Source organism: Danio rerio, chromosome 17 (assembly GCF_052040795.2).
Source record: "Danio rerio strain M-AB ecotype USA chromosome 17, GRCz13ab, whole genome shotgun sequence".
NCBI classification, from domain to species: domain Eukaryota; kingdom Metazoa; phylum Chordata; class Actinopteri; order Cypriniformes; family Danionidae; genus Danio; species Danio rerio.
Window position 1 is genome coordinate 58020271 of NC_141037.1, and position 17053 is coordinate 58037323.

At 39.5% G+C, this 17053-nt stretch overlaps 1 protein-coding gene across 3 annotated transcripts in view; it reads right to left on the bottom strand.

Annotated features, from left to right (window-relative positions):
* Positions 1–108: 108 nt before the first annotated feature.
* tgfb3 (transforming growth factor, beta 3) overlaps positions 109–17053 on the bottom strand; it is a 35126-nt gene continuing 18181 nt past the window's right edge. Inside the window, 5 exon segments of one of the 3 annotated variants that reach the window (NM_194386.2) lie at positions 109–804; positions 2687–2840; positions 4676–4847; positions 8838–8945; positions 11854–11983. In NM_194386.2, coding sequence (NP_919367.2) covers positions 646–804; positions 2687–2840; positions 4676–4847; positions 8838–8945; positions 11854–11983 — 723 coding nt within the window. In that variant the 3' untranslated portion in view covers positions 109–645. 3 annotated transcript variants of the gene reach the window in all.

The following is a 17053-nucleotide window of genomic DNA, read 5'->3' on the forward strand; positions in this document are numbered from 1 at the left end:
AGTCTTGGTTTGGATATGTAAACTGGACATGCCAACTAACTCATGATTTTCTTCCCAGGCATCATCATATTCAGCAATTCATGACAAACTTCAGACTCCAACAGCTGTTTTTGTCATTTTAATTAAAAAAGGGGTGTTTTCAGGAGTAATAGCAGTAGAAACATTAGCAGATGGTGATCTAGAAGTTCATGTGTCGGCATACGTCAGCTTCATTGAAGAACTAAAAACAAATCCCTAAAACTTCTGCCGTGTGACAGAGGTAAACATAACCAAGGCCAAACACCATGTTTTCTCTTTCCAGCATGTTTGTATTAACAAAAAAAAAACCCATTAGACAGTGCGAGTTACTGTGGTACACACTTTAAACAGTCTGGAGGAACAAAAGAATCATTACGTTGTACAGAAACGCTGGTTGAACCCATCCGTGGCTCCAGCATGTGTGGGATCTCAGTAAAGCTCCGTCTGTAGATCTTCCATGGAGCTCCAGAGTTCAGAAATGCCCATGAGGTTTAAAAGAGCGGACCGAACATTACACGCTACAGGTCACTTTAAAGGTCTGGAAGTCTGAGGGATGGTCGTGTGGCCTTTTGGCTGGTCTGAAAACGCAGAAGCTTTTGGCTCGTGGATGGGTTGAAAACGGACCTCTCAGCTGCACTTGCAGGATTTGACGATCATGTTGGAAAGCTGCTCCACTTTAGGCGTCCGGCCCACGTAGTAGAGGATGGTGAGCGGCTCCAGGTCTTGAGGAACGCAGCAGGGGGACGCAGACGCCTCTGGGTTCAGCGTGTTGTACAGACTCAGCAGCTGTGCACACATGAAGGAGCCCACGTCAAATTATCTTCATCATCATCATCATCATCAAACAAAACACATTCAGCTTCACAAACTCCCTGAGACCAAGCTCATCTTCAGAACATGAGTCAAGATATTCTAGATGAAAGCGGAGAGCTTCGAGGTTCTCCAGAGTTTAGTCTTAGGGTGCATGCACGACCACCGAAGCATTTTGTGCTGCAGCAAAGAGGTGCTTCAGTGGACACACGCCCGTAGTCTGTTTAGTCTTAGTCTGCATCTGGGTCTTGAGGCGTCTAATCTTAATCTGGGTCTTGGTTAGTCTAGATCTGGTTCTTGAAGGGGCAAGTCTTGGTTTGGATATGGGTCTTCATGGTCTAGTCTTAGAATTTGAGTCTTGTGTGGTTTTGTCTAGGTCTTGGATACTCTATGGTTAGTCTAGATCTGATTCTTGAAGGGGTTTTGTCTGGGTCTTGAAGTCTATGGTTAGTCTAGATCTGATTCTTGAAGGGGTTTTGTCTGGGTCTTGAATTGTCTATGGTTAGTCTAGATCTGGTTCTTGAAGGGGCAAGTCTTGGTTTGGATATGGGTCTTCATGGTCTAGTCTTAGTTAGAATTTAAGTCTTGTGTGGTTTTGTCTAGGTCTTGGATACTCTATGGTTAGTCTAGATCTGATTCTTGAAGGGGTTTTGTCTGGGTCTTGAAGTCTATGGTCAGTCTAGATCTGGTTCTTTAAGGGGAAAGTCTTGGTTTGGATATGGGTCTTCATGGTCTAGTCTTAGTTAAAATCTGATTCTTGTTGGGTTTTGTCTGGGTCTTGAATTGTCTATGGTTAGTCTAGATCTGGTTCTTGAAGGGGTTTTGTCTGGGTCTTGAAGTCTATGGTCAGTCTAGATCTGGTTCTTGAAGGGGCAAGTCTTGGTTTGGATATGGGTCTTCATGGTCTAGTCTTAGTTAAAATCTGAGTCTTGTTGGGTTTTGTCTGGGTCTTGAATTGTCTATGGTTAGTCTAGATCTGGTTCTTGAAGGTGGAAGTCTTGGTTTGGATATGTGTCTTTATGGTCTAGTCTTAGTCTGGGTCTTAGTTAGAATCTGAGTCTTGTTGGGTTTTTTCAGGGTCTTAAAGGCTATCGTCAAACTAGATCTGGTTCTTGAAGGGGCAAGTCTTGGTTTGGATATGGGTCTTCATGGTCTAGTCTTAGTCTAGGTCTTAGTTAGCATTGGAGTCTTGTTGGGTTTTATCTTGGTTTGTGTCTTAAATAGTCTATGATTAGTCTAGATCTGGTTCTTAAAGGGTCTAATCTTAGTCTGGGTCTTGGTTAGTATTGATCTCGCTCTTGTGGGGTAAAGTCTTGATCTGGAAGTCCTAAGTGGCTTAATCTTCATCACTGTCTTCGAGGGTCTAGTTTTGGTCTGGAATTTAGGGCCAAGTCTTAGTCTAGGTCGTGAAGGGGCAAGTCTTGGTTTGGATCTGGGTCTTGAATGTTTAAGTGTTGTTCTCTATTAGGTCTTGGGTATGATATTGATCTGTGTCTTGAACTGTTTCTTCTTAGTCAGGAACTGGATCTTATTAGGACTAGTTCTGGTCAAGGACTTTAGGGGTATGATCTTGATATAGAACAATGTCTTAAAGAGATAAATCTTGGTCCTCAAAAAGTCTAGTCTTGGTCTGGATCTGAGCCTTGATTTAGAGGTTCTAATCGCTGCTTCTTTTACATTACCATGATGCTTTTTGCCATTTCTTTCCAGTTCATTCACTGTGTTAAACAGAGCAGCTTGTATTCTACAATCTCATTACACAAACAATCTAACTCTCATGGTAAAAGAAACTAAGTCACATAGGTAAAACCAGCATAAAGATGGTTGGTTGACCATTGTTTATAAGGAAGACTCTCACCGAGCTGTGTGTGGTGTCAGCACTGCGGAGGTACGGACATGGCCCAGAGCAGAAGTTGGCATGGTACCCTTTGGGCTCATGAATCCACCGCCAGCCCAGATCCTGCCGGAAGTCAATGTACAGTTTCCGAACGCAGCAGTTCTCCTCGTAATTTCTGAAAGCAGAAGAAAGACGGTGACTTTCTCCACCTTCCTATTCACATCCGTGCTCTGTCTGTCTCTCTCACTCCTGGCCAGGGTTCTGCATTCATTCAGAGACGTTTCCACACACTCTTTTCACTTAGATGTCTCTAAGACTTTTATTTCGGTTCTGTATGGCCTTGTAAACATGTCAGACAGTCTTTTGAGCCTCAGAAATTCCACTGTAAGGTGTGTCATTTTTTCCCTCCTGGATCCGACCCAGGTGTGGAGAGCTCACAGAGACGCACACGCTCAGGAGCCAGTGCACTACACAGAACAGCGGGACAAATCTAAACTTGCAGATCCTCCCTGATGCTTCAAACCGTCAGGTGCCAATTAAAAGGTTCTTTCTTACAAGAAAATCTCTCCAGACACATGACGGTACTGGAATGTGAAGCAGGGGTATGCATTTGCATTCTAAGGGCTCTGTCTTCTTTGAGAAGAAAGGAGGTCAAATTCAGCCCTGCCTTAAAGAATACCATTAACACTTCACACACTTCCTGGAAATCAAGCGTATGAGCTTTGCATTGTTGTGCCACACTATAGTGCTCCTGTGATGGTGAAATCAGTGCATGTTTCCTCGTAAAGTGCTTTTTGGCTGGTTGCAATATATTTGTAGGCCAACCCCTTGGATTTTTCCACTGGTGTTTATTACAGAAAATAAGCTCAGACAAGTTTATGATCACTGCATGTTTTGTTCATCATGACCATATCCACAAATTCCTAATACAATTTCCCAAATTAAAAGCTAAATATAGGCTATAAACAAACATGTAATTACCATCACCACCGTTAAAACTTAAAGAACTTAATGTTTGAGTTTACAAGACTGTGATCATAAACACACGAGTCAGTAGATGAGTTCACATCAGTGGTGCTCAACCCTGTTCCTGGAGATCAACCTTCCTGCTAAGGTCAGCTCCAACCCTGATCAAACACACCTGAACCAATTAAATTTACATTAAATTACAGGCAGGTGTGTTTATTATGGGTTGCAACTGAAATCTGCAGGAAGGTCGATCTCCAGGAGCAGGGTTGGTCACGCCTGGTTTACATGTTCAGCCTGAAGATGGTAAAGTTCCCAACAACCTTTCTAGTCCCAAGTATCAGGCATTAATGTGAGAATAAAAACTAGGCTAGGGGGAAAAAAAAGTGTATTTATTTGTTTTGTACCTTGAACACTGAAGAATGAACCAGGGCTAATGAATCAGTTTTAGTCTTGACCAAAAGAACCAACTACAAGTGTAGCACATGCATACTGTTGTACTTTCTGGCTTTGTAGTTATTTGGAGTATGATGTGAGTGAGGGCGAGGCAGTGGCGCAGTTGGCGTTTCTGTGTGGAGTTTGCATGTTCTCCTTGCCTTAGCGTGGGTTTCCTCCGGGTGCTCCGGTTTCCCCCACAGTCCCAAGACATGCAGTACAGGTGAATTGGGTAGGCTAAATTGTCTGTAGTGTATGAGTGTGTGTGTGGATGTTTTCCAGAGATGGGTTGCGGCTGAAAGGGCATCTGCTGCGTAAAAACTTGCTGGATAAGTTGGCGGTTCATTCCGCTGTGGCAAACCCGGATTAATAAAGGGACTAAGCCGACAAGAAAATCAATGAATGAATGATAATGTGAGTGATAATTTGATGCGGAGGCTCCTTTTCTGCTGGAGATACTGTTGCCCCACTAAACTAAATTAAGTAGTCTGAAAACATGCCAAAAAGGTTACAAACACCTTAGGAATGGTAATACAGAAAATGTTAGCGGTTTTAAAACCTTGGCTTTTCCAAACCACGGTAAATTTTGAAACCATTCTGTCTACTCACGAGAAGCAGTATTTGGTGTCGAGAGCTCGCTTTCGTCGTCTGGAGGTGGGCAGGACATCCAGCCGGTGCGGCGGCAGCATCATGAGGATCAGATGAGGCAAATTCTGCTCTTTTGGCTTCTTTAGACGACCCATATCTGAGCGGATCGGCCCGTCGTCCTCAACGTCCATCCCTGAGGACACAGCAGGACAAAACTCAAGCTCAAACATTCACACAACCTTAAAGTGCGCATCAAGCAGAAGCTGCGACCACTTTTTTTTTTTTTTGTTTTGTATTTTGAAACGAGAAAACAGTGGGTGTGGCTTGTTCTTCCAACTGCGAGCTGATTGGATGCAGTAAATCAGGCACTTCATACATGGGTAAAAGCGTTTAGGGAGAGTTATTAACCTATCAGACTCCTCCTGCTCGCCATTTCTGCTTGTTGAATAAACTGACAGCTGGAGGGGCGTGGTTAAGTGTGTTAGCCACGCCCATTACCTCAGTCAGACTTAATCTGAGAATTGAACTGTAAACAAACAGGAAGAACACAGTCAGATTTCAATTAAAGATTACAAGAGCAAACTATTGTCTTGTCCTAATGACATGCACAGATAAACTGTTCAGCACAAAACTAGCAAGGCGAGCTAACATTATTAACATGGTGAGTTTAGACTTTCTGACCTATATGAAAAGGTAAATGATATCTTCAGTGTTGATCGTCTAAAAAGAGGGCGGCACGGTGGCTCAGTAGTCAGCACTGTGGCCTCACAGCAAGAAGGTCACAGGTTCGAGTACCGGCTGGGCCAGCTGGCATTTCTGTGTGGAGTTTGCATGTTCTCCCCGTGTTGGCATGTGTTTCCTTCACAGTACAAATGCGCTATAGGTGATTTGAATAAACTAAATTAGCCGTAGCGTATGAGTGTGTATGGGTGTTTCCCAGTACTAGGTTGCAGCTGGAAGGGCATCCGCTCTGTAAAACATATAATAGTTGGCGGTTCATTCCACTGTGGCGGCCCTTGATAAATAAGGGGCTTATTAACTAATAACTAATAGTTAAAGTTATATATAAACATGGTTAACCTGCAGTTGAGTTGTATATGGTGATGTCCATGTGTACATGTTCAATGAAGTGTCAGGATGAGGTTTTAAAGTGAGGATATGTCTGTAAAACAGCCTCAGACCACAAAATGAATATATTAGTTGACCAGATGATCTAAATAAGCTGCCATTAGGATGAGCATCTGTTCACAAACTGTCTGATGTGTGTTACACATTTACTTGTATGTGATGTTTAATGCTTATCAGCATTTTAATTCATTCATTTATTTTTTTCCAACTTAGTTCCTTTATTAATCTGGGGTCGCCACAGCGGAATGAACCACCAACTCATCCAGCAAATGTTTTACACAGCGGATGCCCTTCCAGCCGCAACCCATCTCTTGTTTTCATAAATAAATGTTCATTTAAAAGAAAATGAATGTTGAGTTTGTCTTTAGACGACATTTTCTTAATTTTCAAAAACAGAAAGTAAAATTAAGACATTTGAGCTTTTACAGATACAGAAACCAGATAACAAAAGGGTGCCACTTCAGCCTAAACGGCAGCTCTGTTGTGTTTACTTGGCCTTATTCTTCACACAGTGTGAAAACAGAACAGCATCTACTGTGCCTGGATTCAAGCGATTCCGCCTCGCCTCCAAAACGCGGCCAGCAGCACGGAATGAGCAAGATTCTCCTCGCAAGGCGCTGCAGTCGTGGAAATAAGCGATCTTGTCTCTCCCAGAACGAGAGCAGATTTTCCTCTGATGACTCCTCTAGGTGAAGCAGTGGTGCAGTAGGTAGTGCTGTCGTCTCACAGCAAAAAAGTTGCTGGGTCGCTGGTTCGAGCCTCGGCTCAGTTGGCGTTTCTGTGTGGAGTTTGCATGTTCTCCCTGCGTGCGCATGGGTTTCCTCCGGGTGCTCCGGTTTCCCCCACAGTCCAAACACACGCAGTACAGGTGAACTGGGTAGGCTAAATTAACTGTAGTGTATGAGTGAATGTGTGCGTGAAAACTTGCTGGATGAGTTGGCGGTTCATTCCGCTGTGGCGACCCCTGGATTAATAAAGGGACTAAGGCGACAAGAAAATGAATGAATGAATGAATGAATGACTCCTCTAACTGAAACTTTATTTTTGGGCGTCTCATATCTTCCCATTCTGCAAAGTCCACTCTCTGCTTTTTCCGCTGTCCTGCTACATCCACCCGCAACCCACCCGCAATTAATCATAATGTATGTTTTTATTACCCGACCCGCGGATTATCTGCAGCGCCCGCGGATATAACCGCTATCCGCGCATCACTCTTCCATATATAAAAGTAACCGTACGTTCACAACGAAAGCTGCGAGAGCGTCAAAGTAGCTGGAAGTCATTCATTTTCAATGAGAGCCGGCGACGATAAGCGGCGCGGCGCGTCTTCTCCGGCGTGGGCATCGAGGAGAGTTGAAATCAAGTCAACTTTATGGTATTTGAACCATGACGCGGTTCAGCGGCAAGCAATCAGAATGAAGTTGTCCACCGCTTGATCGGAGTTCAGAGAACGCAGACCTATAAACTTTGGTTCCGACCACAGTTGTTCCCAAGGGTTTGATGATTGCGGTCGCCGGATTTACAATGTTTTCTTACAGGAACATGCATTAAATAAGTCACTGGCGAGTTACTGATGTTCATTAATGTTAAATAAATTTATCTTAAAAAAAGCGGCAAACTCACGCAACGTGACAGTACAAAACAGTATAACGTTAGCTGCTTCAGGATATTTCAGACATATGGACACATATTGGGTAAATAGAGCAAAGCCACACGCAACTTGATCTTCCATTGTTATATGAATTTGATAAGAAGTGCGCAACATTTTCACGCATGTTTCATGCAGGAGTGTAACTGATATGCTGCAACGGCTCCTTTAAATACGAGATCAATGTAGCGAGTTTTGGCGCTCTCGCCGCCGGAGCTGAAGGCAGACAGCGTTGTCGCCAGGGCGACCAGAGTGATCTTGGACGATCTCGCCTCTTTCGGTGTGAACGTACGGTAAGAGTAATCGATGATGACAGAAACATCCATCAGGGCCGTGTGTGTTTGTTAATTTTCTGAAGGTTTTGTGGTGTCCTTTAACATGTCTTTAGATATCCAAGTAAAAGAAAGCCTCATTCATACATTTAATCTGTAGTTTCCTTTCATTGTGCGCATTATCAGCGCACAATGAATCTTGAGATGTTCAAGGTCTCGAAGGATCCACCGGTTGTCTCCTTCATTACCTGGGAAACAAAGGATGCATCTGAAGGAGCCTTCAAACTCTTTTGATATGCATCCTTCAGAAATGAGACACAGCTATAGCTTCTCTTCTGGCTGCCGTTATTATCAGTCACACTCTTTTTTTTTCTTTTTCTGAAAGTCATGAAAACATTATTATTGGGGTTTTCTCTTTGACTATTTGAACAAACAGGACTGTACATACATGATTAGTTGTGCTCTCCTATTCACTGCGCTGTGAGGATTTCGGAAACCCAGAAATGTGTAGAAAAGGTCCGTGCTGGAACCGTGTGTGAATAGTCTAAACTTCTGCTTTGCTCCAGGTCTGCCAAGATCCTGAAGTCTGACTTTACAGTCTGCATTTCTTGAAAACGATTTGCCTGTAAAATAATGGCTGGAAATTCTGACGTGTGCGCAGGTTTTCCACTAATGTCCGTACAGCTGTAATATTACCACTTCATCATGTGTTATTATCCTGCTATCAGATCAAACCAGCCCATAATAACGCCCGCTGCTGGCTCTGATTAACAGTGTCTCTTCTGCTCACCAAACTGACGTTTTAATACAGTCTTAATACACAATACTGTTAAATACGAGTGTTTAGTGTCATAAAACATCCATCTATTCTCCGTCAGCTTAGTCCCTGTACTGATCAGGGGTCGCCACAGCAGAATGAACCGCCAGCATATGTTTTACGCAGCAGATGCCCTTCCAGCTGCAACCCAGTACTGGGAAACACCCATACACACTCATTCACAAACACACTCATACACTACGGCCAATTTACTTCATCAATCCCCCCATAGCGCATGTGTCTGGACTGTGTTGGGAAATGTCTTAGTTAATGGTTTGTTAATAGCGAGAATGTAAAGAATGAGGTCAGCAGCTTCACCTCTGAATTTGACCTCCAGCGCCTCGTTGACGTTCTCGATGATCTCTCCGTTGGGTCTGAAGGTGTGACAGGGGCAGTGAACGCTGATCTCCAGGCCCAGGTTCGTTGCTGAGAAGAAAAACACACACTTTACACACACATACACACCTCTCTATCTCACACTAACACCGCGATCACTTTAGTGAGTAATGGATAAAGCACCGATTACAGCACGGCTGTCTAACACTTGATTCTGCTCATTATAAGCCTTTTTTGGTTGAAATTACCTAAATGATGTTGAACAGATTCAGGAGTTTTTCACAGTGTTTCCTATAATATCTGTTCTTCTAGAGAAAGTCTTATTTGTTTTATTTCGACTAGAGTAAAAGCAGTTTTTAATAGTTTTAAAGCCATGTTAAGCTCAATATTATTGGCCCCTTCAGCAATATTAGTGTTGGATTGTCTCCAGAACAAACCACTGTTATACAATGACTTGCCTAATTACCCTAACTTTACCCTAATTACCCTAGTGAAGCCTTTACATGTCACTTTAAGCTGAACACTAGTGTCTTCAGGGTGTCCACACGGTCTTAAAAAGTCTTAACATGTCTTAAGTCTTCAAAACTCAATTTTAGGCCTTAAAAAAAATCTCAATTCTACTGAAATGTTGTGTTGTAGGTCTTAAATATTTCTGAACGGGTCTTAATTTTCCTTTGTTCACGTAAAGCTACCGAATCTGAGATGCGTTTCCCAAACAATAACGTAACTCGCGGCTGAACAATCGTAGTACGATGCATCGGTTGGGAAAAAACCGATGTAGTGACGAGTGTTTCCCAAAACCTGTAGTTTCTCTGTCGCAGATTCATCGCTTGGACGACATTAGTTATAACGTAAAACGCCAATAATGACGCTCTAAACGGGGTGGAGGAACTACTTCTTTAGAGAAGAACCCCATCATTTCTTTATACAAATTATACTGTTTTACAGGCACGCACATTTAAAATAAAATCCAATATTAGTTTTGGTAAAAACATGCAATCGCTTTCTATATTAACTGAAATATATGTAAATGGCACATGTAGAGCCCATATGTTTTTACTAATATTATTGAGAACATTACATTGTCTTCTAAAACATAAAAACATAAAACACCTATTCTAATATCATATAAAAATCATATACATAAATAAATAGTGAGGTGGTTTATTAAAAACTGAAATGTAATATTTATTATGAAACTAAAATAAATCATACTTTAATAATAAAATTAATAATATTGATGATGATGATTTTTTTATTATTATTATTAAGTAGGATCTTGTTTGTTTGATTTATTTATTTTTTTTTTTTTTTATTCTACTTTTACAATTTGACACATGCAAACCACTGCAGAAATGTTTTTTTTTTTTTTCACAAACTTTAGAGACGACACAAATTCTGCTTTTTAATAATAGGTCACCTATAGCTTTCGCCATGAGCCATGGCTGTGTTCATAATATCATCAATGTTTTCAAAGTGCACTGTGAAGGGAGCACAATTGTTAGCATGAAGATCACTAAAACTGAACTGTAAAAATACTTTGAAAGTAGATGACACCTAAGAGAGATGACCTACTGTTTTTTTTAATCATTCCAAGTTCAAATGTTAGACTGTTCTAAATGAATATAGGGGGGATAATTGGGAACAGAACACAGCCAGCAACTATGTTTCTAACTACAGCTCTAAAGGTGTAGTTCCAAGTGTTCAAGTTTGCGAATGTTCGTTGGAACGATGGATTTGGGAAACGGCGAATCAACAAACTGTGTTTGAAATGACAAAACGTGCGACCTTAGTTGGCTAAAGATGTTTTTGGGAAATGCACCCCTGGCCATTTCACCTGTACAATCACCAACACTCCCAATCTCAACAAAACTTTTAACTTTTTATTCAACAATAACATTTAATTACTTACCTTGCAGTAATATTTGTTTAAAGTTCTCAATTTATTTACTGCTGAGGATACTGACCTGACCTATATTTTCTATTTTTACATTATTAATATTATAGACTGAAATAATTGACAGCTATGATTTGTTCTATTCTTGGCAGAGGGATAGCAACCAGGGGGACAGGGGGAATACGTCCCCCACACTTTTAGAGACAGACCATTTACAAACAGGTGATTAGGAATGTAAACCTTTGGATTTTATACAGCTGCCCCCCCCAAAGATAAGATGGCAAAGATAAAAGAAATCAATTATTCGAGATGAGTCATTTGTGTGCTGAACAAATCTCCTCTCTGTTAAAGAGATATTTTGGACAATTATACAGGAGGGCTAACAATTACATTCTATGTTATCATTCGGATGTTAAAGTAACACATTGCTCATAGCAAAAACTTAACTTTACTCCAGACATGTCTTCCAAAACAACATATTCAGTGTCCAGATAAAACCTTGCTCTGAAGCGGAAGTCAGTTGCGCCCCTTTGCGAGCAGTCTAGTAATCATTTCGGTCTTGAGTTATTTTCTGTCGGTGGCCATCTTTGAAATGCTTGAATTGGGTAACATCAAATTAGACAGCTTACAATTTAATTTAACATTTGGAATCACTAATATAATGAAACAAGAGCTGTGTCTTAAGTTTGCACACTTGGGGACTGAGATCACAACACTATGGAGCTAATAATATGCCAAAACAACCTGAACTGAAACTGTGTGAATTTGAATATTGTAATTTAATAAATCTGAATTTTTATATGCTGGTAAAATTTACATTTCATATTAGTCTTGATTGTTGAATATAGTCTTGACAACACTGTTGTCTGAGTTTTTCTTTCATTATTTCAGTAAATAGGATTGTAAACAAACGATTTGTTGTACTCTGCCATTCACTGCGCTCTGAGTTCACCAACTATGCTGACTTCCGCTCCTGAGAAACCCAGAAATGTGAAAAGGATCCATTTTAATCATCGCATAAGAGTTCAAAACAGTTCAAAAGTCTTGTAATAAAAACACCAGAGTCTTTCCGATGAGTTTAAAGTGTTAAATGGGACTGACCTCTGTTTGTCAGCCACTCTCGTACGGTCTCAGTGACGTCGAAGGAAACCCACTCATCCGTCCCTCCAATCATCACGTTTTTTCTGCCGATGTAGCGCTGCTTGCCGATGTGCTCATCAGGACGGAGAATCTGCCGTAAAAACACACGTAAAAGCTGATTTCTGCTCTCCATTAATCAACATCCATGATTAGACATGTGGAGATATTCAATAATGCGATATATTGTGGTAATAAACACAACATTGACATCATGGGCACTTAAAAAGGGTAATTTCAAGCCCTGCTTATATTTTTTACATTTTAGAGCACAAATTAAAAACAATCGTGAGGAAACCGTGTACTGTAAATTCAATATTTTGTGGACAAAAGTCAGAATTGTAAAACTAGAAATGTTGACAATAGCAAGCTTACTGTTTGCTTTGTGCTCTTATTAACTCGCTATTTATTCTGTTTCATCACCAGATTCACTTGCAGAATCATAAAATGTAAAATTAGAGCTGCGTCCCAAATTGCACACTATACACTATGCAATCATGCACTATGCACATACACACTCAACAGGATAGTATATGTATGTAGTGTCGTCCCAAATGGCACACTAATGTTTTTTTACTAAGCGGAAATTCGAACCGTTTCCCTGATGACGTTTAACGGTTGCCTAATCAGTGAAATAAACGACCGAATTATCAAATAATACCTGCCGTGAGTATAACCGCATTCACCATCGGGAGGCGCTATAATCACTCTCGTAGGAGAATTTTGCTTTCACCATTCAAAACAAATAAAGTTATCCAACATGTGCGTCCGATAGCTCCGCCCCTTCTGCTACATAAGCAAACCTGCGGTCGTTAAGTGTGTGAAGTGTCCATCATTACACACTTTATTTTAGCGGCTGAATGAGTGCATCAATCGGGTAATTAAAGTGCACTTATTATTTTTAGAGTTTTCAGTGTGAACACACTACTTACACTATTTATACTACAAAATGGCGTAGAATAGTGCATAGTGCTTTGATTAAAAGTCAAAATGAACAGAGTTTCTGTATTAAGTCACGGCGGTTTCTGACAGGCATTTAGACGTGGACAAGCTCAAACAGTTTCAGTCAAAATCACACTGAGATCCAGAGGAGCATTTTAACACAGATAATGAGGAGGAGATTGAAGAGAACAGGAGCCACACACACACACACACACACACACACACACACACAGACACAGACACCAGAGCTGCCCGAGGACAAACACTTCTCTCGGTCTCTCATGGAAAAAATGACTGCTGGAGTCTGATAACACCTAACACTGCACACACACACACACACACACTGGTTTTTTTTGTGAATCGTGGGGTCATGCAAGCAATATGGTTATAAGTAGCATTTTTTGCTAGTTCTGCGCAGAATTGTGTTAAAAACTTGCAGATTTATGCAGAATTATTTTGGGAGTATCATAACCAAAACCGTAATATATGAAATAAAAATTAATACATTTTTTTAACTTTTATTTAATGTTTAAAATGCACATCTAGTTAGATCCACTCATTTAGTGAACAAAGCAAGTCTCTCATATAATATCTCTACTAAAATATAACTTTACAAACTGTATTGTAAATAAATCATATTCATATTTTCATATTAGTCAATAATATTACTAAAATTAATTTAAAAACTTGCGCTGGAAGGGCATCCGCTGCGTAAAAATGTGCAGGATAAGTTGGTGGTTCATTCTGCTGTGGCGACCCCAGATTAATAAAGGGACTAAGCCGACAAGAAAATGAATGAATGAATGAATGAATTTAAAAACTGAATAAATATGAATTAGCACTCATTTACACAAGAAAATAAACAGAATCAGAATCAATGATGGACTAAAAATCTGCAGAAATCCGTGTAGGCCTAGTCATAAGACACTTTGTCCTGTAATATTTGACATTATATATACACACACACACACACACACACACACACACACACAAATTCATATTTCCTGTCCCTGTCTTTATCCCTGCCGTCGCATCATCCAATTGGATGCTGCACACTGGTTGTGGAGTGGAGAGTCTGCAGAAACACTTTGATTGACATTCTCCCTCTGTACATGTCATCAGGGGGGAAAGCCCCGCCCACTAGTCACCATCTCTCCCTCATTAGCCAACCCAGGCTCATTCTGAAAACGTAGTCCTGCGGACGTTTCTGGAGGCCGCGCATTATGTAGCCGGAGGTACGTATGGCTGCATTTCATTTTAAGCGAACGTTACGGGGCGGTGTGAAGCCGCTCCGGTTGGTGCTTACCGGCTGACCGCTTACCTCCATGTGGAGGACTTTCCCAATGCAACCAGTTTGTCCAGTTAGCTTGTCGTTTACGTCGGCGGACATGAGACGCAGAGAGGAGCTGACAACGACCGGGTTGGAGTCCGGGAAAGAGCGGTTCCAGAAATCAGGTAAGACAAAAACAGAATCCAAAAAATAATGAACGAGTTCATAACAGAGTGAGGATGTGGTGAAATCTGAAAACATGGTAAAAATTAGACAAGGGCTTTTCTTTTTCTGGACGGCTTTTGTAAACCGTCGGCTGGGTTTAGGGAAGGAGGAGGAGGAGGGTGGGTCAGCCGATTGGCCACCGCCCAGTCAATCATTCAGTCAGACAATTGGTCGTTTGACAGCTGCCACTGGTATCTTTAAGCGAGAAAATCGGGCACAAACGGCACTCGCGAGAGACATTTGAGATGCGAAAAAGCGCACACAGCGGCCTCTCGCGGATTCGAGACAACTGCAAAAATACGTACCTCCCGGGAAGTACATCGCGGTCTTCAGAAACGTCCACGGGACAACGTTTACAGAATGAGCCTGGGTTGTCATTAGTATAAGACGTTAGTCTTGTTTTTGAATCTGCCACTATGCTGACACACAGGCATTTGTAGCTCCGCCCTCTTCTGAAAAGAGCATAATCTCATTTGCATTTAAAGCGACAGTCACCAAAACACCACAATTAGGATCAAAGCCTAAAAGGGTCAGTTTCAGAGAGTTAGAAAGCATTATCTGTGTGCTATTTTGAGCTGAAACTTCACACACACACTCTAGAAACATCAGAGGCTTATGTTGCATCTTGTGAAAAGGGGTATAATAGGTTCCTATTAAAAGACTTAAATACAGCATCTTTAAGGCTAATGTAAGGGGAAAGCATTGTACCATAATTTGAATGTCCATCACTGACCAGAAAGTGCTTCTAGATTGTTTTTAATTCCTAAGAATAAAACAAACTCTCTAAGAAAAGAAGAAAACAGTTATTGAATTTCCCTCAAAGGCATCCCACTCCCTGTCTTTCAGCACAGAATCTGAAGACTCCCGAAAGCATGTGTAGGAAAGAGGCCCTGACTGTCTAACGCTTGAGTCTGCCAGATAAAATCAGGAGGTCCCACGGCTACCCAGGCCATAAAAGCAGAGGCTGTGGGAGCTAATCTAACATCCGGAGGGCCTGCAGACGGAGACGGACGTCCACACGGGGGGGAAACGGCTCCTGACGAGACATGCTGGAAACCCATCGAAAATCCCCAACACCTATAGAGTCCATCCTCGCCTGCAGAGCTGGGAATAAATCTGTTATATAAGCGGTCGAGTCTCTGGGTTTTATATTGCGGTCAGAAGCAGCGGCATGTGAAAGTAAAGCTGGGAGTTTCTCAGAAAGCTTCTTTTGTTCGTGTGCAATTGTGCAAATGTTGGTCTGTGTAATCCATCAGCACCTGGAATACACATCAGGCCTGAGAGAGAGCGCAGTGAGCTGAAACACCAGCAGATCTGGGTCTGTACTGCGCTCTACTGACAAACAGATCCAAAGAGCTCAGGACTGGGTGTCAGGTGCTCACTCATTCATTCATTCAGTCAATAACTATTATATATATACTCATTCACTCATTCATTCATTCATTCATTCATTCATTCATTCATTCATTCATTCATTCATTCATTCAGTCAATAACAAATATATTAACTCATTCATTCATTTATTTATTCATTAATAAATATATTGTTTCACTCATTTATTTTTTTTCAATTATTCATATATTCATTCATTCATTAATAAATATATTCATTCATATATTTATTACATAATTCATTTATTCATTGATATATTCATTCATAAATAAATATATTAATTCATAGATATATTCATTTCGTCATTCATTAAAATGTTCATTCATTCATTAATAAATATATTCATTACATCATTCCTTCATAAAATATTCATTCATGTATCTATTTATTCATTCATATATTTATTCATACTCTTTTATTCATTCATTCAATAATAAATATACTTATTCATTTATATATATATATATATATATATATATATATATATATATTCATTCATTCATTCATATATTCGTTACATCATTAATTTATTAATAAACAAATTCATTTATATATTCATTCATTCATTAATAAATATAATCATTCATTAATATATTCATTCATTTGTATATTCATGACATCATTTATTCTTAAAATATTTATACATGTATCTAATTATTTATTCATATATTTATTCATTCATTCATTCATTAATAAATACACTTATTCATTTATATAAATTCATTCATTCATATATTTGTTACATCATTCATTCATTAAAAAACAAATTTATTAATTCATATATTCATTCATTCATTAATAAATATAATCATTAATTTATATATTTATTTCATCATTCATTCATATATTTATTATTACATATTTACATTCATTCGTATATTCATTACATTATTCATTCATACCATTATTAAATATTCATTCATGTATCTATTTATTTATTCATATATTTATTCATACTAATTTATTAATTCATTCAATAATAAATAAACTCATTCATTTATATATAAATTCATTCATCCATCCATTCATTCATTTATATATTCATTCATTAATAAAAATATTTATTTATTTATATTCATTGCATCATTCATTAATAAATATAATTATTCATTCATTTATTCATTACATCATCCATATATTTATTAATAAATATGTTCTTTGATGTATCAATTTATTTATTCATTCATATATTTATTCATACACTCATTAATTCATTCATCAATACATGTACGTTCATTTATTTATTCATTCATATATACATATATTGATTAATTAATCAAAATGATATTCATTTATTCATATATCCATATATTGATTAATTAATCAAAAATCTAT